This window comes from Capra hircus, chromosome 5 (genome assembly GCF_001704415.2).
Source record: "Capra hircus breed San Clemente chromosome 5, ASM170441v1, whole genome shotgun sequence".
NCBI classification, from domain to species: domain Eukaryota; kingdom Metazoa; phylum Chordata; class Mammalia; order Artiodactyla; family Bovidae; genus Capra; species Capra hircus.
In genome coordinates, this window is record NC_030812.1 from 27,349,832 (window position 1) to 27,372,577 (window position 22,746).

At 50.9% G+C, this 22,746-nt stretch overlaps 1 protein-coding gene and 1 pseudogene across 1 annotated transcript; one reads left to right on the forward strand and one right to left on the reverse strand.

Moving 5' to 3' along the window:
* Nucleotides 1,005–6,995, reverse strand: LOC102185150 (keratin, type II cuticular Hb1). The gene is made up of 9 exons (XM_005679941.3): nt 6,238–6,995; nt 5,282–5,490; nt 4,613–4,673; nt 4,138–4,233; nt 3,738–3,902; nt 3,344–3,469; nt 2,871–3,091; nt 2,026–2,057; nt 1,005–1,498 (listed from the first exon to the last, which is right to left on the reverse strand). Exons 1-9 carry the CDS (start codon nt 6,655–6,657, stop codon nt 1,386–1,388), a joined length of 1,443 nt encoding a protein of 480 aa, XP_005679998.1. The 5' UTR covers nt 6,658–6,995; the 3' UTR covers nt 1,005–1,385.
* On the forward strand, nt 12,448–22,395 carry LOC108636095 (annotated as a pseudogene).

The following is a 22,746-nucleotide window of genomic DNA, read 5'->3' on the forward strand; positions in this document are numbered from 1 at the left end:
GCCACCAAAAGAAAAAAAAAGTGAACTCCAGCCTAGAGCTGGATGAGAACAAACTTGTGGTTTAAAATTATCAGGAAAAACTTTTCTTTACCAAAGCCAAGGTCAAGACATACATGTTTCTTTCCTCTCTTTTTGCGGATTCTTTTCCTGCTTCTCTCTTCACTGAGGGTCATCCAGGGCCTATTATGGACCTTGGATCCAATTCTCCCTTTTATGGGCCTAGGCTTTGTGTCCTGTTCCCTAACCATAGTGGGCTTCCATCCATTGAATGCCAATGACCAACAGATGCCCCTTCCATGCCATCAGACTTCATCATTCACATACTTCCCTGGAGCCATGCTTACTGTTATTGTTATCCAACTCTGATCATCTCTCATGTGTTCTTGCTAGCTCATGATGCATTAAAATATTTTTGAAGTATATTATCTATAATTTTAATGACAAAAAGTTTATTCAGAGTTCCTAGTCTGACTTACTGCAAGAAAAGATGTTGCTGGTGGCATTCTTCAGAGAAAACAATTCACAAAGCTTGGTGACTCATTAGATAAGGAAAATAGGTGTCAAAGAGTCTTAAGCTGGAGATATTAGAAAGAACTAATAGAAAGAAGGAAAGTTGATGAATGGGCCATCTGTAGATGGGAAAAATGATGAGATGTTTTTAAGCCTGCTTGAATTTCAATTATGAGTGTAACATTCACGTGGAGGTGCCCGTGGTCAATCAGAAACCTCAGAGATGAACTCATTCATTCTCTCAACATTGCTCAGTGCCTACTATAAGCCAGCACTGTGTCAGACACTTCCTAGCACTAGAGAATTACCTCAGAGAGCCCTGAGCCATCAGAGCACCCCTCCTCAAGGTCCCCAGCCCTGAGCACACAGTAGCAAGGCCCAGCAGCAGGCCCACCTCTCCGTCCCCCACCCCACCCCCTCCGCTTCCTGGAGATCCCACCCACCTGTTCCAGGCCTGGAATAATGGACAGAAAAATGCACACATATGACGGCAACTAGATTACTTTATTCTAAGCACAGTTAGCAAGGAGGAAACAAGATTTGGGAAAGGGAATGATGAACATTCAAGAATGCAAGGGAAAGAAAGGTGGGAGGGGGACTTAGGTGTCGTCCTCTTCATGGGATCAGAGTGCCCAGAATCCTCAAATAGACTTCATCCATGGATCACTCCTCCCAGCAGCCTTTCTCAGCCAGAGGCAAGCAGGAGACAAGGAGGGGAGGAAGGGTTTCCCACACAAGAATTGAAAGGTGGACAGTAGAGAAGGTGTGTCAGAATGATGGGTTGCACATGGTAGGGTTGGGCAGACAGGCCAGCTGGGAGGCTCGGAGAGGGTGAGATGGGCTGGGGCTTGGGTGCCTCCTCAAGTCTTGCCAACTCAACACTTCTTATAGCTGCTGCCACAGGCTCCCACCCCATAGGAACTGATGCCACAGGTACGGGTGCCTGAGAGATCACCACATACAACTCCACCCCGGGAGCTGCTCACACCTGCACAGAGACAATAACAGTGAGTCAGAACCTTCAGGGGTGGTGGGGAGCTGGCCCCAAGCACAACTCCCTCCCTAACACCCAGTAGGATGTCTCTGGATCATCCACATCTCCAGGGAGAAAGACAATCTGAACTCCCGTGTGGTCTCAGGACTCCCATCCTCACTGGACGAGAATGACCTCAGTCTTTCTTAATCTATTCTTCTGTAGCTGATTCCAGGAAGACCTCCATGGGGACAACCACGCTGATAAAATACCTGTCTTGATCCGGAACAAGACAACTGGAGTATGGACAAGTGTTTGGACAAGGAAAAAGTCAGAGCTTCCTGTGATGGGGAAAATAAGACTGGCACTCTAACAGGCGTGGGGTGAAGTATTATTCCACTCGTAACCTGTCAACCAGCTCCCCCTTTGTAACTGTGTGGTTGGAATGAATGGAACTCTTCTTCCTGGGTCTTTTCACCCTCAGAGCTAAGACTCCCACCGTCTCACTTCAGTGTCTCCCCTTCAGGGCCCAAATTACTCACTGACATTCACAGCACTGATGCCTTCACACAGCCTGATGTGGGAGAGAAAAGAGCATAAGGACTGGGTATTAGTTTCGGACAGCGATCCCAGAAGTCACATGGTCACCCACTCTGAACCCAGCCACCTAAGGAGCCACCCAAGTCCCTCCCCGGAAGGTCAGAGAAGGTCTGGGGTCCAGCACCCCTTGAGGCTCAGCATCTCCCCAGCTCTGTTTCAAGAGAACACAAGGGGCAGGATCTCTCAGGTCCCTCTAGGAAGAGGGTCCTACTCAAATGCAGTGGGACTGCCCTCAGGACTCTAGCTTCAGACTGCCTACCCCACTCCTACTGACTGGCTCTACCATCCCGAACAACCCAGTCTCCCTGGGCCACAAGCTTTTCATCTCTCTAATCGAAATGTATTTTTCTATTTGCCCTTTCAGTTTGAGGCCATTTTTATCCTGTCCCTTAAGCAAGGGTGTTCTGGCACCAGCTCCTACCAGTTAGTTCACAGATACTGTTCTGTACATTTCTAGCCAACTCTGCATGAATTCACAGTGGTAGCTTGAGCCCAGCCATGATAGAAGTATTTATACCACTAGAATATGCAAATGTTATACATCATAGACTTTTTATTCCCTCAGAGAACCAGCAAACTATTGTCCCCAACCAAATGATGTAGGAGCCCGTTGGAAATCAGACAGTGGGGTCAACTGAGACTGTTCTCAGCCTCTCCTCGGAGCAGAGAGGGAGCCAGAAAGGGTTCCAAGATGTGAGCAGAAGAAGGAATGGGGAAGTAGTAGAGGGAAAAAAAAAATGGGCCAGGTCTCTGCAATTGAGGCCCCAGCTGTGCAGACTGTACCCACCTCTGCTCCTCGCCCTCCAGCAGGCGCCTGTAGGTGGCGATCTCGATGTCCAGGCCCAGCTTGGAGCTCATCACCTCCTGGTACTGCTTGAGCAGGCTGGCCATGTCCTGCTTGGCGTTCTGCAGGGCTTTCTCCAGCCCCGCCAGCTTGCCCCGGGCATCATTAAGGGCCGCCTCGCCCTGCTGCTCCGCCTGGGTCACTGCGGCCTCCAGCTTGGAGTTCTAAGGGCCCAGGAGAGAACAAGGTGGGTTATGGCCTCTGAGTCTCTGTGTCCATTTCCTGGATGTGTCTAGTCTCTCTACCCAGATGAGATCACCCCAGAAACAGACCTCTCCCCTTCATCAACTGGGGCTCCCAGAAGGGCCATAACCTAGGACTCAAGTCAAACAAATGGGTTGGAGAGTGAATGGTGAGATCCAACTGGGCACACACACTGCCAGTGGGACGCTGGGTGGGCCTCAAAAAAATCCTACCTGGCTCTTAGCATTTTCAATCTCAGCTGTCAGCCTCTGGATCAGGCGGTTGAGCTCACTGATCTCCTCCTTGGTGCGGCGCAGAGTCTCCCCATGCCGATTCACTGTGGCCTTGATCTCTTCATACTGGGAGAGGAAGCAGAGAGGCTCATGAAACTCAGGATGGGACCTCCCACACATTCAGGACAACATAGATGATTTGCAGGTTGTCCATGGCTCAGCCTGTGCAACCACACATGGCAGCCCTGCCTTTCTACCCCAACCTGAGAGATGTCAATACTTTATCTACCGTCCCTAAGGATCAGAATCCCCAGACAAAAGTAGCCTTTTTTAATAAATGCCTTGAATCCCTCCCAGCGCCATGTCTAGGAGGCAGGTGTCCTGGACCACTCACCTTGCTGCGGTACCAGCTCTCAGCCTCGGCCCGGCTACGGCTGGCGATTTCATCATAGTGAGCCTTGATCTCGGCGATAATGCTGTCCATGTTCAGGTACCTGCTATTGTCCATCTTGACGATGACCGAGGTGTCTGAGATGTGGGCTTGAATGACTCTCAACTCCTGAGGGGCCAAGAGTCATTCACATTACATACATCATCCAGAGCCAAGTAGAACAGAGTTCACATTCCACCTTTACACACACACACACACACACACACACACACACACACACACACACACAAGCCCACAATTTCCAAAACCCTCACGCCTACAGGCACTCCCGTCTATTTCCTCTGTACACAGGCCGGCCTGGGAATCAGGAGGGCTGAGTAATGTCCTCTCTGCTGGTGCTCACCTCTTCATACAGGGTCTTCAGGAAGCCCACCTCCTCTACCAGGCTTTGTGCGTTGGCCTCCAGATCTCCCTTGCGCACATAGACATGGTTAACCTCCTGGAGATACAAACACACAGCAGTCCCTGGTCATTGCAGAGGCTTTCCAGGGGGGCTCCACTTCCCCCAACCCCATCCCCAGCCCTGCAAAGCAAGTCTTAGGCATAGATCAGTAAGTCAAGAATAAGGGAACTAAGGTCTCCCACCAATTCTAGCAAAATGTCCTGTGTGACTTTAGAAAGTCCTTCCATCTCTCTGGGCCACCCTATAAAGGAAGAGCCAGAGAATTCCTGCCCTGTAGATCTCCCAGAGTGTGAGAAGGGAAATGCCCTTCTATTGGTTGGAATAAAATATAAGTTTATTAACTGAACAAGGGCAAACCGATGCCCTGAGGACTACCAGACTCCCAGGCAACTATCCCACAAGCAGACCGACTCACCTGCTTGATTTTGACAAACTCATTCTCTGCCGTGGTCTTCAGGGCGACCTCCTCTTCATACCTCCACAAGGGAAGGTAATTTGAAACAAGAGATTTAGCTAGTAATGGAAAGGAGGGCCCAACCTGACCCATCACATCCACCCCCAAGGATATCCGAAACATCCCTCTCACCCATATCCCTAATTACACATTTCTCTAACTTAGACATGATTCACTTTAAAGATATTGGTTTTGTTATTACTCAAGTATAATAAACTGCCTGGAAAGGGGGATGGAACTAGTAGCTGGAACCAGTGACTGTGAGCAGTGGAGAAGACATAGTGACATTTCTTTGTACCTCCAGTACCTAGGACAGTAAGGCCAAAGAGTAAGTGTTCAGAACAGGTCTATGGGATGGGTCAGTGGATGGATGGATGGATGGATGGATGAATGAAGAGGGATATGGTCCCTATCCTAAGAAGTTCATAATGTGATAGAAAAAGATTCTTTGCTGACATTTCAGCTTCTCTTCTTTTCATGTGTCTTCCTGTCACTGCCTTTAAAGCTGACAAAAGCAAAAAGCGGGTTAATGAAGAAAGAAGTTTCTAAGGCCAGTGTGCTCAGTGGTTCCCTGATTGTTGTATCATGTCAGCCCTTCTGAGAGAAGTGGACCTTCCCAAATGCACTCACTTCTTCTTGTAGCCCTCCAGCACCTCCTGCACGTGGTTGAGCTCTGAGGCCAGCCTCCCGGTGTCGGCCTCCACACGCTCAGCCTCCCGCCTCAGTGTCTCGATGTAGCCATTGAACAGGGGCCCCAGGTTGCTCTCACAGCAGCGCTGGTTCTGGTACAATTGCCACTTGGTCTCCAGCAGCTTGTTCTGCTGCTCCAGGAAGCGCACCTGCCACCCAGAGGAATAGTCACCCAGACAGCCGTAATTCCACCATCCTGCAGGATCCATCCCCCAAAACTTCCACCCATTCCTTTCCCCATCCCACCACAACACATACATGAGGATCTCTGTCACTGAGATGGCTGCAGATCTGAGTCCAAGTATCCATGATCAAGCGGGAAAGTCCTTTTTCATCCCTGGCTTCACTGTGCCAAGGATCAGAATCCCCTCCCAAATGACCAAGCCTTCCCCTGAGAAACCTTCCCCAGTTAGGTCTCCTGCTGGCCCACTCCTGTCTGAAGTGAACATTGCTGGGGAAGCCTCAGCTGGCCCTAGAGTTCAGTGTGAGAGTGTGAGTGAGTGAGTGTGGGGCAGGGGTGCGGAGAGAGAGATTGGTGGGGGACAACTAAGCATTCCAGGCATCCGCAAGGATGACCCTATAGTCCTATTTCTATTTCTTTTTTTCTTCTGTTTCTATTTCTGATGTAAATTTCATATGTGTCCCATGGGGGACAGGGGTCTGTGTCCGCCTCCCTCTGACATGCAGTTCCAAGCCTGTTCTTGTCTCTCTTGTACACTGTAACAGTGCTATCATACCAGGAGCCCCTGCTCTATGCTCACTTCTCTTTAGTCTGTCTGTGCCCTGGAAATGTGTCCATCTCCTCCATCAATCCACATCTCTCCTGCCCCCTGACTAACCCTTCAGTGCCTACCCAGGAAAGAAGGTTCAGGAAGGGTGTGATCAAGGACACCCACCTTGTCAATGAAGGCAGCAAACTTGCTATTGAGGCTCTTGATCTGCTCCTTCTCCTGGTTCTTTACGCGCTGTGCATTGTGGTCGATCTCCAGGTTGAGGGGCTTGAGGAGGCTCTGGTTGACTGACACGGAGGTGATGCAGGGAGGGCTGGAGCCGCCAGAGCGGTACCCAAAGCTGTGGCTGCTGGAACCAGCACGGGAGCCCCCGCAGACACTGCGACTGCTGAAGCCCCCGGTGAGACCACGGTAACAGGAGACACCGCGGTAAGGAGCAGCCGTGACGCAGCAGCGGCTGGGCCTGGATCCGCCGGCCGAGACGCAGCTGAAGGTGCGACCAGGACAGTACCTTTGAGTGGTCACAGAGGAGCTGGAATTGCGGCCTCCACTGCGGGAGCTAAAGCAAGCCGATCCACAGGTCATAGTGAGTCAAGGCTGGAGGAGATGAAGCCAGAGGAAGAGGAGAAGGGTTCTGAGCTCTCCCTCGCTGTCCGTGCCTTTTATAAAGCCAGACACCCGGCGCTGTCTATGTCACCACATGGAGCAACTTTCTTGTCACCTTTATGGGCTTGGGGAATTTCTCAGTCGTTTCTCCTCTCCTGGGATAATATCATCAAGATGATATTATATTGGCTTTGGAAAATCCTACACTCAGGCAACTCTGAAGCCTTGGCAGAATTTTTTCCATAGTTCAGGGCCTGAGGGTGCCAAGGAGCCTAGGTCAACCAAGGTCTGGGGACTCTGCATTTTGCAAGATAATTGAGAGAAAGAGAAGCCAGGTTGGGATGATGGTTTTCAGGTCAGCTGGACTCATAACCTCTGACTTTTAGTTTGGGCCACAAGATTAACTAAGACCAGGGACAAAGGGTGGGCCAGCCTAGGGTGGGAAGGTGGGGGTGGACCCTGACAGCTTTGAGAGCAAGAGCCTTCCAGGGGCTTCACAGGTAGGGTCTTGGGGGCCAACTCTTCAGGGCAACCTATGACACTTGACCCTTGGCATGCCCAGAAGGAAATTGTGTTTACTCCCACCAAGACATAGAAAAGCCAGTCACACAACCAAAAAAGTATTTGTTCAGCCACTTCATGCTGGGGGATCCATGAAGTGGGTAGGTATGTGTGAGCAGTGTGGTGTGAGAGTTCAGTATCTGAATCCCTAAAACCCATTCTGTCCACCCACCTCCATCCCTCTTTGTGTGCCTTCAAGATTCCTCACCCACATCTAACACAGAATGTCTCCCTCAACTAGACCTTAAGTGCAAGGCCACACTCCCCAGACAGTCTCTTTCAAAGGCCTCCCTGTTTTCTTGGGCATTTTCAGAAGAGCTTCTCCAATAAGCTCTGAGCCTGGACTGAGTGGTGGGACCTGGGATCCATTCTAAGAAACTTCAATGGGCAGGAGGCCCCAGCTCCCAGACCTGGAAGACAAGGCAGGCCCAGGGTGGGGGTGAGGAGAGTGGGGAGGCCGGGATGGTTGGAAGGGAAGGTACCTGGGGCAACCAATGGGCCATAGAGGGGAAAAAATAATAACAACAATAATGATAACAGCTGATATTTATTGACCACATACTATGGACCAGGCATTGTATTAATGCTTTACATATACACTCACTTTATCCATATCACATCTCCAGATACGTTTTATTATCTTCATTCTAGATACAAAGGAAACTGAGGCTCAGGGAGGTTATGGAATCTTCATCCAGATTGCAAGGTGCAGAGCCCAGGCTTGAACCCAGGTATGTCTGATTCCAGAGTCACTTTGACCATTATTCCATGGAGAAAAAAGAAGTGTGTCTCTGAACTGGGCATGCTGATGCTCAAGATGTTTCATAAGGATGCCTTGGGTTGCCAAAAGTAGACACACACACACACACCCTCCATGTACTATCCCCACATCCCATTTGCTCACACACGGTGAATATGGCCTTCTCCCGGTCAACTACCTCTCACACTCAGCTTGACAGTCTAAGCCCACCTTATCCACCCACCATATTCACCATCCCCCTGCCTCCTTTCCCCCTAACCTCATCCATCCCCCGTTTTCCAACCAAAGTGGACTTGCTGCCAACTCTTCCTCCCACATCCTCTGGCCTCCCTCGATTTGTGTCTTTGCTTACACGGTTCCCTCTGCCTGAACCCTCCTCTCCTCTCTCTTCTCTGTACATCCAGCTCTTCTCAGTGTTCTTCATCCCCAACCAAGCTGTCATTTCCTGTAAGACCATGCCCTGACCTCTGGCCCCAAGACGCTGGAGGCTGACTCTCCCAGCGAGTACCCTGGCATTAGAGTCAGACCCCCTGCAGCCTTGTATTAAAGTCCTTTGTGTGTGCCTGCCCTCCGTGGGGACTGCAGACTCCTTCCAACTCTGAGCCTGGCTCCCGTTGGGTATCTATTTGCTCCCCGCCTTGTATCGGCTCCAGGGGCCTATGGTGGGGGTAAAGAAGAGACACAACACCAAGACAGAGAGTTAGCTTTCCATCAGTTGACTGGTGGGTTGGAGATAAAGGGGGCAAGGGATGAATTTCTAGAAGATCTGGCTGAAAATGGAGCAGTCCCCCTCTTCCCCATCGCTGTGACCGCCAACTGTCTTTATGGGGAAGTCTGTCCTTGAATGTATCAGAAATTGGAGCTGGGTCAGGGATTGGTACTGACACCTGGGGGACCACTGTGCTTTAGTTGTCAAACCTATCATTTCCATCCTTCCAGTCATGTTAGAGAGCACAACTCAGCCTGCAGCCCTCTGGTCTCTTGGGACTTTAAATGCTCTTAATTATCAGTGTTAAAAAAAAGCTGATTATCAACCTCCTCATTGATTGTGATAGCATGGAAAATCTGCTCCATCCATCCACCAAAATGCAGAAGGAGATCCAAGCAAGCATCATGAAAGTGCTTCTGTAAGTCTAATTTAAATCTTTAAATTAAGGAAATTAAATACTTTGGGGTAAGTCCATTTCCTCTTGTGAGGGAGATACCAAGGGAAGACTTCTTCAATACCAATTTATTCCCTAAAGAAAATTGGAGTAGAGGGCTTCCCAGGTGGCTCAGTGGTAAAGAACCGACCTGCCAATGCAGGAGACACAGGTTCAGTCCCTGGTCCAGAAAGATCCCACATGCAGAGCAACTAAGCCCGTGTGCCACAAACTACTGAGCCCACTTGCTGCAACTAAAGAGTAGCCCCTCTCTCCACAACTAGACAAGAATTCGCACAGTGACGAAGAGCCAGCAGAGCCAAAAATAAATAACTTTTAAAAGAAGAAAACTGGAGTAGAAATTCATAATCCTGAAGCCATTAGTCACACAGCTGGAGCTGGAAGCAGAAGCACAGACACTGGAGGTGGGCTCCATCTTCTACAGAGGATGGCACTAAGGTTACACTGAAATCCCTGCAAAATCAAAGCTGGACCAAAGGGATTCAGGCCCACAAGAGAACTGGGAAAGACAGCAAAGAGGGCAGCGAGGCACTCCCTAGAAATAGGACGCCAGGCATGGCTGGCCAGGGTGACCCCTGCTGTTCCAGGATTTAATTACCCCCTTGCATAATAACAGGTCATATTTAAAGGCAAAGGAAGCCAAAGATGATTTGCGTATTTCTCTTTAATGCAAGCTGCTGAGTTCACACTCTGGTTTCCTCTGTCCATAATTGGACACATAATTAACTACCATTATGACGGCTTGTAGCCTTCTAGGGTTGGTGGCCATGAGCAAGCATCAGTTGAGGAGAAGGCTTTGGATCGGACTTTGGATCTGATTTCTCTAAGACCCCAAAGCCTAGCAGTCTGGGCTCCTGCTTCAGTCCTGAAGACTCAGACCTTTGATTCTTGGCAGAGGGCTGGGAGCCTCCTTCCAGATTCTGACTTTGCCCCTTGATGGACCCTTCTGTGCTTTTACCTTGTTTTTTTTTTTTTAATCATTATTTTTATTTATTTGTTTCTGACTATGCTGGGTCCTTGTTGCCGTGAGGGCCTTTCTCTAGTTGTGGAGGGCGGGGGCTACTCTCTAGCTGCAGCAAGTAAGCTCAGTAGTTGTGGCTCTCGGGCTCTAGAGCACAGATTCAACAGTTGTGGCGCGCAGGCTTAGTTGCCTCACAGCATGTGGGATCTTCCCAGACCAGAGATCAAGCCCGTGTCTCCTGCGTTGGCAGGCGGATTCTTTACCACTGAGCCACCGGGGAAGCCCCCGTGCTTGATTGTAAATAAGCCACTGGTTCACTCTGAGTTCACCTTCCTAATCAAGTAAATGGGCACAGTAATTCTGACCTCAGAAGAATGCCCTGGGGGTTAGATGAAATAATGCAGGTAAATTCCTCACACATTGTATGTGAGTGTGTACACAGTCGCTTCAGTCCTCTCCTGCTCTTTCTGACCTCACGGACTGTACCCCACCAGGCTCCTCTGTTCATGGGATTCTCCAAGCAAGAACACTGGAGTGGGTTGCCATGCCCTCCTCCAGGAGATCTTCCCAACCCAGGGATCGAACCCAGGTCTCCCGCATCGTAGACAGCCGCTTTACTGTCTGAGCCACCCAGGAAGCCCACACATTGTAGGTACTCCATAAATGTAAATTCCCTTTCTCCTCGCCAGTAGAGTGGAGAGAGGTATGAGGGGTAGGGGTGGAGGATCTGACCTTACTGGGTGAGGAGCTATGAGCTGAGTTCTGACAAAGAGAGGAGAGAGAGTTTTTGTCCCGGGGAAACAGGATGAATGGCAAATTAATAATAGAATAAACAGAACAAACTAACATTTATGGAGCTCTTATTAAGAGCTAAGCACGGCCCTAAATGGAAAAAGCAAGAGAGTTCCAGAAAAACATCTATTTCTGCTTTATTAACTATGCCAAAGCCTTTGACTGTGTGGATCACAACAAACTGTGGACAATTCTGAGAGAGATGGGAATACCAGACCACCTGACCTGCCTCTTGAGAAATCTGTATGCAGGTCAGGAAGCAACAGTTAGAACTGGACATGGAACAACAGAATGGTTCCAAATAGGAAAAGGAGTACGTCAACGCTGTATATTGTCACCCTGCTTATTTAACTTATATGCAGAGTACATCATGAGAAACGCTGGACTGGAAGAAACACAAGCTGGAATCAAGATTGTCAGGAGAAATATCAATGACCTCAGATATGCAGATGACACCACCCTTATGGCAGAAAGTGAAGAGGAACTAAAAAGCCTCTTGATGAAAGTGAAACAGGAGAGTGAAAAAGTTAGCTTAAAGTTCAACATTCAGAAAACGAAGATCATGGCATCTGGTCCCATCCCTTCATGGGAAATAGATGGGGAAACAGTGGAAACAGTGTCAGAATTTATTTTTTGGGGCTCCAAAATTACTGCAGATGGTGACTGCAGCCATGAAATTAAAAGACGCTTACTCCTTGGAAGAAAAGTTATGGCCAACCTAGACAGCATATTCAAAAGCAGAGACATTACTTTGCCGACTAATTTCTGTCTAGTCAAGGCTATGGTTTTTCCTGAGGTCATGTATGCATGTGAGAGTTGGACTGTGAAGAAGGCTGAGTGCCGAAGAATTGATGCTTTTGAACTGTGGTGTTGGAGAAGACTCTTGAGAGTCCCTTGGACTGCAAGGAGATCCAACCAGTCCATTCTGAAGGAGATCAGCCCTCGGATTTCTTTGGAAGGAATGATGCTGAAGCTGAAACTCCAGTACTTTGGCCACCTCATGGGAAGCATTGACTCATTGGAAAAGACTCTGATGCTGGGAGGGATTGGGGGCAGGAGGAGAAGGGGATGACAGAGGATGAGATGGCTGGATGGCATCACGGACTCGATGGACGTGAGTCTGAGTGAACTCTGGGAGGTGACGATGGACAGGGAGGCCTGGCGTGCTGCGATTCATGGGGTCGCAAAGAGTCGGACACGACTGAGCGACTGAGCTGAACTGAACTGAGGGCCCTAAATGTTACCCGGTCCATTGCGCCCCCGCAGGTGCTGTTAGAATCCCTATTTTGCACATGAGGAAACAGGTTATTCACCTGTCCCAGATCGTGACAAGGATTTCCAGAACTGACCTCTAAGATGCCTCCCCTTCAACACACACACAGACACACAACACACACACACACTCACACAGAGACCTCGCAGAGCCGCACAGGAAACTAAGACCAGAGCCGCCCAGCCCGCAGGGCGGCGGCCCAGGCTGGCGGGGCCGGGGGTGCCTAGCTGCCCAGCTGGGGACTGGAACCAATGCCGCTGCGCTTCCCGGCGCAGTCCCGGCCGAGGGCCGCGGGCGGCCGGCCCCAAGCCCGCAGCGCACGGCCGGCGAAGCTGAGCCGGCGCTACCCGGGCCCATAAAGCGCGCGCGGGCGGGAGGCGAACGCCGTTTTATGGAGGCAGCCGGGAGGCCCGGTTCACTTTAATTCCGGCTCGCAGAGGCTCGCAGCCCGACCTCCAAGCTCATAAACGAGTGGGCCGCGCGCTCCCCCTTCCGGCCCGCGGGCCGCGATATAAGGCACATGGTGGGCTTCTGGGTCCAGCTGCCCTCTGCCACCGCCGCTCACCGCCAACGCACCATGTCCTGCCACTCATCGCGCGTCTGCATCCCCCGCGGGGTCCGAGCCTTCAGCTGCGTCTCCGCCTGCGGACCCCGGCCCGGCCGCTGCTGCATCACGGCCGCCCCCTACCGCGGCATCTCCTGTTACCGCGGCCTCACCGGGGGCTTCGGCAGCCGCAGCGTCTGCGGGGGCTTCCGCGCCGGCTCCTGCGGCCGCAGCTTCGGGTACCGCTCCGGCGGCGTGGGCGGTCCCAGCCCTCCCTGCATCACCACCGTGTCAGTCAATGAGAGCCTCCTCACGCCCCTCAACCTGGAGATCGACCCCAATGCGCAGTGCGTGAAGCACGAGGAGAAGGAGCAGATCAAGTGTCTCAACAACAGGTTCGCTGCCTTCATCGACAAGGTGGGTGTCCTTGATCACACCCTTCCTGAACCTTCCCTTCCTGGGTGGGCACTCAAGGGTTAGTCAGGGTGCAGGAGATATGTGGTCCAAGTGAGCCCCCAGGCTGATGGAGGAGATGGGCACACTTCCAGGGCACAGACAGACCAGAGAGATGAGTCTAGAGCAGGGGCTCCTGATTACAGCACTGTTACTATATACAACCTCTGTCCAGACAGGCAGGGTCCCCATAGACAAGATCCCACCCTTCCTGAGCCTGGACATCCTGGCAGGACCTGAGAATTTACAGGCTAGTCTCCCCTGGAAGTTCATTCCTGGTGGCTCAGTGGTGAAGAATTTGTCTGCAATGCAGAAGACCCTGGTTCAATCCCTGGGTGGGCAAGATCCCCTGGAGTAGGAAATGGCAACCCACTCCAGTATTCTTGCTTGGAGAGCAAGAATACACAGAAGAACTATACAAAATATATCTTAATGACCCAGACAGATAACCACGATTGTGTGATCACTCACCTAGAGCCAGATATTGTGGAGTGTGAAGTCAAGTGGGCCTTAGGAAGCATCACTAAGAACAAGTTAGTGGAGGTGATAGAATTCCAGTTGAGCTATTTCAAACACTAAAAGATGATGCTGTGAAAGTCATGCACGCAATATGCCAACAAATTTGGAAAACTCAGCAGTGGCCACAGGACTGGAAGAGTTCAGTTTTCATTCCAATCCAGAAGAAAGGCAATGCCAAAGAATCTTCAAACTACCATACAATTGCACTCATCTCACACACTAGTGAAGTAATGCTCAAAATTCTCCAAGTGAGGTTTCAACAGTACTTGAAACGAGAACTTCCAGATGTTCAAGCTGGATTTAGAAAAGGCAGAGGAACCAGAGATCAAATTGCCAAATCTTTTGGATCATTGAAAAAGCAAGAGAATTCCAGAAAAACATCTACTTCTGCTTTATTGACTACATCAAAGCCTTTGACTGTGTGGATCACAACAAACTGTGGAAAATTCTTCAAGAGATGGGAGTATCAGACTACTTTGCCTGTCTTCTGAAAAACTTGTATGCAGATCAAGAAGCAACAGTTAGAACTGGACATGGAACAACAGACTGGTTCCAAATTGGGAAAGACTGTGTCAAGGCTGTATACTGTCACATGTTTATTTAACTTATATGCAAAGTACATCATGCATAATGCCAGGCTGGATGAAGCACAAGCTGGAATCAAGATTGCTGGGAGAAATATCAATAATCTGAGATATGCAGATGACACCACCCTTATGGCAGAAAGCAAAGAACTGAAGAGCCTCTTGATGAAAATGAAAGAGGAGAGTGAAAAAGTTTGCTTAAAACTCAACATTCAGAAAACAAAGATCTTGGAACCCAGTCCCATCACTTCATGGCAAAAAGATGGGGAAACAATGGAAACAGTGACAGACTTTATTTTGGGGGGCTCCAAAATCACTGCAGATGATGATTGCAGCCATGAAATTAAAAGATACTTGCTCCTTGGAAGAAAAGCTATGACCAACCTAGACGGCATTTTAAAAAGCAGAGACATTACTTTGCCAACAAAGGTCCATCTAGTCAAAGCTATGGTTTTTCCAGTAGTCACATATGGATGTGAGAGTTGGACTATAAAGAAAGTTGAGCACTGAAGAACGGATGCTTTTGAACTGTGGTGTTGGAGAAGACTCTTGAGAATCCCTTGGACTGCAAGGAGATCCAACCAGTCCATCCTAAAGCAAATCAGTCCTGAATATTCATTGGAAGGACTGATGCTGAAACTGAAGCTCCAATACTTTGGCCACCTGATGTGAAGAACTAACTCACTGGAAAAGACCCTGCTGGGAAAGATTGAAGGCAGGAGGAGAAGGGGACAACAGAGGATGAGATGGTTGGATAGCATCACCAACTCAATGGACATGAGTTTAAGCAAGCTCTGGGAGTTGGTGATGGACAGGGAGGCCTGGTGTGCTGCAGTCCATGGGGTTGCAAAGAGTCAGACACGACTGAGTGATTGAACTGAACTCTCCTGGAAATGGGGAATGAGGACTGTTGATATTTTATGTGATAGTTTCAGATGTTCCATTGAATCATTAAATAACATTGAAACGCCTGATGAGAAATTTCATCTCTTTAATTTATTTATTTAATTTGATCCTTAAAATCAAATGGAGGAAATCTCATTTAGGTATTAATATGTCTTTAATATCCCTCTAATACTTGCTACTCATGCTTTTAATGAAAGAGAGCAAGCCTCAGCTTCAAAGCTGTCCGGGGCAACAGTTTCAGCTGAATTTCATGCTTTCTGTTTTCCTCTTATGTATGCCTCGTGATACTGGTTTTATAGTTATGATGCTAATATAAAGTTACCCCTTTAAGCCCCATTTATGGGTTTAGTGAAATGCTAAACAAATCCATTTGTAGATAAATCATGAGTAAAACAGGCAAAATCCTGAAGTTGGCCTGTGAAGGGCTCATGTTTGAGACTCACTGCCACCAGAGTAGCCCTCTGAGTGCTCATAGAGGAGAAAGGAGATGGAGAGTTCTGGCAGGACCGGCCCCAGCCCCCACCCACAATCCCTGAGAGCGGGTGGCAGAGCAGGAGTCCAAGCCTGGCTCTTCCAGGCTCTCCAGGCCCCTGAGGCCAGAGGGCTCAAAGCTTGGGGGCCCAGCTCCCCCACTCCTCTCGAGCGAGAGCTGGCTCACTTCAGCAGGCACTCTATCCTGAGTGTGCTGGAGCTCACACTTGGGAAAGGTGGCCACGGAGTGGAGCAGAAAGGGTCCTGGCCCAGGAGCAGGCAGCATGGGCTCTGTGTCCAGTTTCTCCACTGATTCTCTGTGTGATGCTGGCCGGTGGCTTCCCCTCTCAGCCCCAAAGCTGCGCTAGGTGCAGTGTGTGTGCTGGCCACAACTCTGAAAGGAAACGTAGGGATCAGGACAGGCAAGCAACTCACCACCATGGCTTGAGGCCTGCCAGCTAAGACCCCGTAAAATGATCCCACATAATATCAGCAGTCCCCTTTCTCCATTTCTGGGAGCTCCACAGGGATTGCCTAGCTGCATTCATCAGGTTGGATGAAAGGATACCAGGCCTATGAAAGGCAAGACAATGTCCCAAATCCAGCTAAAAAAAATCTGAGAAGGGGAAAACTGGAGACCAGGGGGCCTGGTCCCGTTTGCTGATTCCTTTCTGGCGTCACAGTGATTGCTGCCGTCACATCTTTCCAGTTTGAATGATTTCCAGCAGAGGTTTGCATGCTTTACTTCCCTAAGGCCCCACCCTCCCTATTTTTGAAAATCATTCCCCCTTAACATTACCTGTTTGGCTTCCAGACACATAAGAGTGTGTGTCTCCTCACGCAGGAGTGTGTGTCATCCTCCACCAGGCCTCTTCAGACCCCAGCCATCCTACTTGGTGAGAAACTGCCCTCTCCAACCTCCCTCCCCAGCTAGGAAGCCCTGCCCAGGCTGCCCATCCATTCAAGCCCCAGGCTGGCCACTGAGGACAGAGCTCCGCTGCACTGGTGAGGGCCACACTGAAAGGCTTTCCTCTACTCTAACCCTCTCAACCCTCCTCTACATTCCTTTCCTCCAGGAAACCTTCCCTGATTGCCACTACTGTCAACCCCTATCTCTCTCCACCCCAAACCAACCCAGCACAACCCATATGCCCGTCAGTGTCTCACTTACCCCAGCCAGGCCCAACTGGACAGACCCTCACTCAGATTCGAGCAAGCAATCAGGAGACAAGGAGTCTCCAGCTGCCTCCTAAGGCCAGGAGAGCCCAGCAAGGACGATGCCATCCACCCACCCTCTGCCTCTGCACACCTTGCTGTGAGCTCCAGTTCTCTGGAGCTCTGCCTGCTTTTGCAGGAGGGCTGGACTTATTGGCTCCTCTCACTGTTTCTCCCACCTCCCCACCAGGTTCGCTTCCTGGAACAGCAGAACAAGCTGCTGGAGACCAAGCTGCAGTTCCACCAGGACCGCGAGTGCTGCGAGAGCAACCTGGAGGCCCTTTACGAGGGCTACATCCAAACGCTGAAGCGGGAGGCTGAGCATGTGGAGGCTGACAGCAGGAGGCTGGCCTCACAGTCCAACCACATACAGGAGGCACTGGAGGGCTACAAGAAGAAGTAAGTGCATCGGGGAGGAGGCTGCGGAGAAAGGAAATGGGGTGAGATCAACGCAGGATAGATTTGGGTTAGACCCCTAGAAGAACTTTCCATAGGAAGTAGAGAGTGACAGAAAGCCTGTGGGGAAATTTTTTTCTTTTCTGAGATGGGAGAGGAAACATTGGCGAGTCTGTGCTTCTCCAGCCACCTCATCATTCTGTGTTTATTTTATTTTGATTTATCAAACATTTGTCTATGTTCCAGGTGCTGTGTTGGGCCCTGAAGAGGGGTAAGGATAAGAAGTCAAGAGGACAGGAAAGGGGGCACCTGAGCTAGATGAGGGTGCCGCCACCACCACCAGGGAATTAGCTTCAGGGACAGAAAGGAGGCCTATAAAAATGTGCATGGACCCACCCTACCTCTAAAACAGGAAGAACAGTGGGTGACATGGCTGGTTTGGGTGCCCACAGGAGAGGGATGGACACTTTTTGATTCCATGACCACGTCCAAAAGATCCAGTTCCTGGAATGTGTTTGTCTGATATAGGGAACTAGGTTTAAAGAAGGTTGAGAAGTGCTTGCAAACGAGACTCTCAACCAGGGCTGAACATTCTGGCAAACGAGATGTTCAGCTAAGAATCCTGTTTGTTCCCGTGGGAAAAGAACATTGCTTGCACACAAGGATGTTTCTCTGATTCCTCAAAAGGAACAGACCCTGGGACAAAACGGATTCTAAGTTGATAAGAAAGTTCCCCAAAACAAAGTCTTAGCTGCAGTAAATAAGCCAAGGTAAAGGTTATCTCGCCCTGCGCCTGCGCACTGTATAGTCTCTGAATCGTAGTGCTTGGCAGCTTGCCCTGTAGGTTGTTGTGCAAGGGATATAAAATAAAGCAGCTGTAAGAAGCGAGTGTTAAAATATAAAGATTTAAACCACTCTGCAGTGTTGGTGTTTCATTCCGTCGCCGGCAGTCTGAGCCTTCCTTCTCTTTGCTTCTCTTCAAATCCCAGCCTATTGAAACTCTAGCCACTGAAACTTGTGCCCTTTTTGTCCCCAGGTATGAAGAGGAGGTGGCCTTAAGGGCCACTGCTGAGAATGAATTTTTGGCCCTGAAGAAGGTGAGTGGCCCCAGAATACACATCCCACAACTCAGAACCGTGGACAAAGGTGGAGGGGGGCACTCTGTGATTCAGTGAAGCTGTGACTTCCCCAGAATCACACAGCCCACCTCTCCCCTATTTCTTTCTCCAAATGTCCCAGTGCTCCCTGAGTGGCTCTGGCCATCAGAGCACAGTGCTTCAAACAGGGCAGTCTTCCACCAGCCAAGCTAACTCCCATCTGCCCAATGGCCTCCCACCTCCTCCTGCTCTGAGCCTGGCAGAAAACGGGCACTGCATAGATTTTTGTGAACAGAAGAGCACCTGAATGCTTGGGGATGGCTCCCTCCTTGGCCAGCAACAGTTGGGAAATGCCGGCATGAACAGAGCTGTTTTCTTCTCACCTCTTTGGACTTGACTCAGCAACACCGAGGGCGGCGAGTCACATTGGTTTGGGAGCAGAGTTGATCCCTGGGATGACTTCTAACCACACATCTCTAGATTTCTTTCCATAACATTCCAGAGCGGGGAGAGGTGGATCAGCATTAGAACTGAGCTATTTTACATCAGATCCTACATTTCATGATAGTGCCTTCTAGAGGGACCATCCTAGTACCAAGGGGAATGCCTGGAAACACCGGGACACCCAGACCTGCTCTTGACCCCTCAAAATGAGTAAAGGACTTCACTAACACCATGACACCAGGCACCAGAACGAGCAGCTAAGGAGGGTCCAGGGAGTGCGCCCTCCCTGCTGGGGAGAACTCTGTGCTGTCTCCCCACTGAGACTCTTGCTCCCATAGGATGTGGATGGCACCTACCTCCATAAGTCAGAGCTGGAGGCCGACGTGGAAGCCCTGACCCAGGAGACTGACTTCCTGCGGCAGATGTATGAGGAGGTGCGGGGCCACAAGGCAGCTGGGCACCAAGGAACATGGCAGTTAGACACTGGAAAGTACTTGCCAACATTTGGCTCCTGAAACTCTTGGTTTGGGGACACAGGGCAGAGTTGAGGCAGGTTTACTGTCAGAAGGTGAAAGGCATCGCTTCGTGTCTTATCTGCCAAGCCCAGACAAGCTGGTGCTCCCAGTTAGTGTAGTGACAATTATCACAAATTTCAAGTTCTAGTCCTAGATCCTAAGGATCAAGACAGGAGGCCCTGACTGAAGTCAGGTAAGCAGGCCTCAGCGCTGGACTCCTCTCAGCCTCAGGACTCTGGTCCTGAGGAGCACTGAGAGCTTCCAGGGTTGAAGGGGAGATGCCACTTTTGATTTGGGGTTTCAGACAGTGAGGCTGTGGAAGAAGCAGGGGCAGAGCACAGGAAAGGAGGTGAGAAAGCGGGCTGCCTGGAGGGGGCTATGGTCCAAGGGGCTCTTAACACTCCCCCACTTCCCCTCAGGAGCTCCAAGTTCTCCACACCCACATCTCAGACACCTCGGTCATCGTCAAGATGGACAACAGCCGGGACCTGAACATGCACAGCACTGTGGCTTAGATCCAGGCTCAGTATGACGACACTGCCGGTCGCAGCCGGGCCGAGGCTGAGTCCTGGTACCACAGCAAGGTGAGTGGTCCGGCACTCCCTTCCCAGAACAGGGATGCTAAATCTGAAAGCATTAGCAGGGTGGGGAGGGATGCTGAAAAAGCATTGACCTTTGTCTGGGTGGGCAAGGGAAGGGCAGGCAGCTCTCGGGATGGGGTGCAGATGTGCAAGCTGTGGAGTTCAGTCGGATGGCATATCCTGTGTTTCATGAGCATCTGTGCTTCCCCCCAGTGTAAGGAGATCAAGGCCATGGTGATCCAGCATGGGGAGACCCTGCGCCACACCAAGGAGGAGATCCACGAGCTGAACTGCATGATCCAGAGGCTGACGGCCAAGGTCAAGAATGCCAAGTGCCAGGTACAGGGTCCTGGCCCACCCTCCGGTGTAGAAAGAGAGCAGGGTTGGCCTGAGGCAGGGAGATTGAAGTCAGACACCTTGCCAAAGTGAGGGAAAAGGAGCAACTTGAAACTTCAGGCAGGTCCCCCTCCATAGACAATATTCTCCACTCCCCCTGAATGTGGGTTGTGGGGGGAGGGCTACGGAGGAGAATGGAATGACCTGGTCTTTCATGGTCTCTGAGCCAAAATGAGGCAGGGGAAATAGCACAGTCTGAGGGGCCGGAAACCTATGCTTTCTAACCAGCCCTGCCACTAGCTCATCACGTGATTTGAGGGGCCCATTTCACCTCTCTGGCCCATTGCTTTAGGTCAGTGATCACACACTGAGATGTCCCCAGAGATTAGTGAATGAGCGAAGCAGGCTGTACCAAAGGCACTGCTGCTGCTGCTGCTGCTAAGTTGCTTCAGTCGTGTCCGACTCTGCGCTACCCCATAGACGGCAGCCCACCAGGCTCCCCCGTCCCTGGGATTCTCAAGGCAAGAACACTGGAGTGGGTTGCCATTTCCTTCTCCAACGCATGAAAGTGAAGAGTGAAAGTGAAGTCGCTCAGTCGTGTCCGACTCTTCGCAACCCCATGGACTGCAGCCCACCAGGCTCCTCCGCCCATGGGATTTTCCAGGCAAGAGTACTGGAGTGGGCGCCACTGCCTTCTCCGACCAAAGGCACTAGGGTTTGGTAAACTGGAAAGCACAATGGGCAGAGCTCACCAGCTCAAACTGCGACAGGCCCCATGGAAAAGCAGGCCCAGTGTGGCCAGATCCTCTGATTTTTCAAGAGAGGCCAGGAATGTGGGTTTATACATTAAATTTCAAAAAGTTAAGGACACTGTGCCGACATTCCCCAAGAGCACTAATTTGCAACCCCTGAGCTAACAAACCAGTAAGGCCTCTTCTTCCCCTGACAGTCAATGGATACCTGGTCTCTGACCCTAAGTCCAAAAGGAGACTTAATAACCTTACACTCCCCCCCAGAACTCCAAGCTGGAGGCTGCAGTGACCCAGGCTGAGCAGCAGGGTGAGGCAGCCCTTAACGATGCCAGCTGCAAGCTAGCAGGGCTGGAGGAGGCCCTGCAGAAGGCCAAGCAGAACATGGCCTGCCTGCTCAAGGAGTAACAGGAGGTGATGAACTCCAAGCTGGACTTGGACATCGAGATCGCCACCTACAGGCGCCTGCTGGAGGGCGAGGAGCAGAGGTGAGGCCCACATGTGTGCAGAGGATGTCTCTTCACCCTCCAACCTGTGTTCAGCCAGGAACGTGTCTGCATCTTATTTACATCTAATTTGCATCAAGATTATTTGGAGGAGGAAATTTGCTGGTTCTGCTCTCCGCAACTAATTTTTGTCTCTTTCTTCTCCCCACAAGGTTGTGTGAAGGCATCAGTGCTCTGAATGTCTGTAAGTAATCTGTACTGTGGGTCCTGAAATAAGAGCCTGGGGTTCCTGGTGGGCAAACTTTTTGCCAAATGGCCAAATAGTAAATATTTTAGACTTGCTGGGTCACGCGGTCTCTGCTCAACTGCTCTATTTGTTGTAATGTGAAAGCAGCCACAGCAATAGCAATACTTAACAGATGTGATTAGGTTTCAATAAAGCTTTATTTACAAAGACAGGAGGCCCTCAAGGGGCCACAGCTTAAGACCCTGAAAGGAAGGAGGGGGATGTGGCAGTGAATGATTGTATTCACTTAAATAGCTGTTCCTGCCTATAGGGAGGGCCTGGTCTAACAGTTTTTCTAGGATGCTTGAGGTTGGCCTACAGGAAGGAGTGTCCGGGTATGATGGTGTTTGAGGGGGAAGAGGAACAGAATGGAGGGAGAGGGCTCTGAGCAAGAGAATGGCGGGGGGGCGGGGGGTGACTGGCTAACAGGCGGGAGCCACTGACGACAGCCTTGCACGAGGACTGAGCCACATCCTTTTCGCGCCGCAGGTGTCAGCAGCTCCCGCGGCGGGGTCGTCTGCGGGGACCTCTGCATGTCTGGCTCCCGGCCGGTGACGGGCAGCGTCTGCAGCGCCCCCTGGAGCAGAAACCTGGCGGTGAGCACCGGCCTGTGCGCGCCCTGCGGCCAGAGCAGTGGCAACGGCCGCCTGGTGAGCTTTGCATAGCGCCTTCCGCTTTGTAAATTCACCGCTCCGCAAGCCAATCGTACCTGCCTCGGGCGGCGGCGGGTCTTGGAGCTTCTGGAACTAGCCGGTTTGACCTGCCCCAACGGCTGCTTTCTCCTCCTGCGTCTCTCCTCCGGCTTGTCTCTTCATTACTCTCAGGGAGAGGGGCGGTCTAATCGTCCGCAGAATTCCGCCGGGCTACTTGCCCCGACCCCCCACAGTCCGAATAACCGGTTTCCTCCAGCCCTGGGCAAAGAGCCCATCGTGACTCGGGCTGCTCTGGGAGCTTGGACTCCCGTGGCTTCTAAGGGACAGACTGGCCCCAGGGCGCCTCCGGCGCTTCCTAAACCC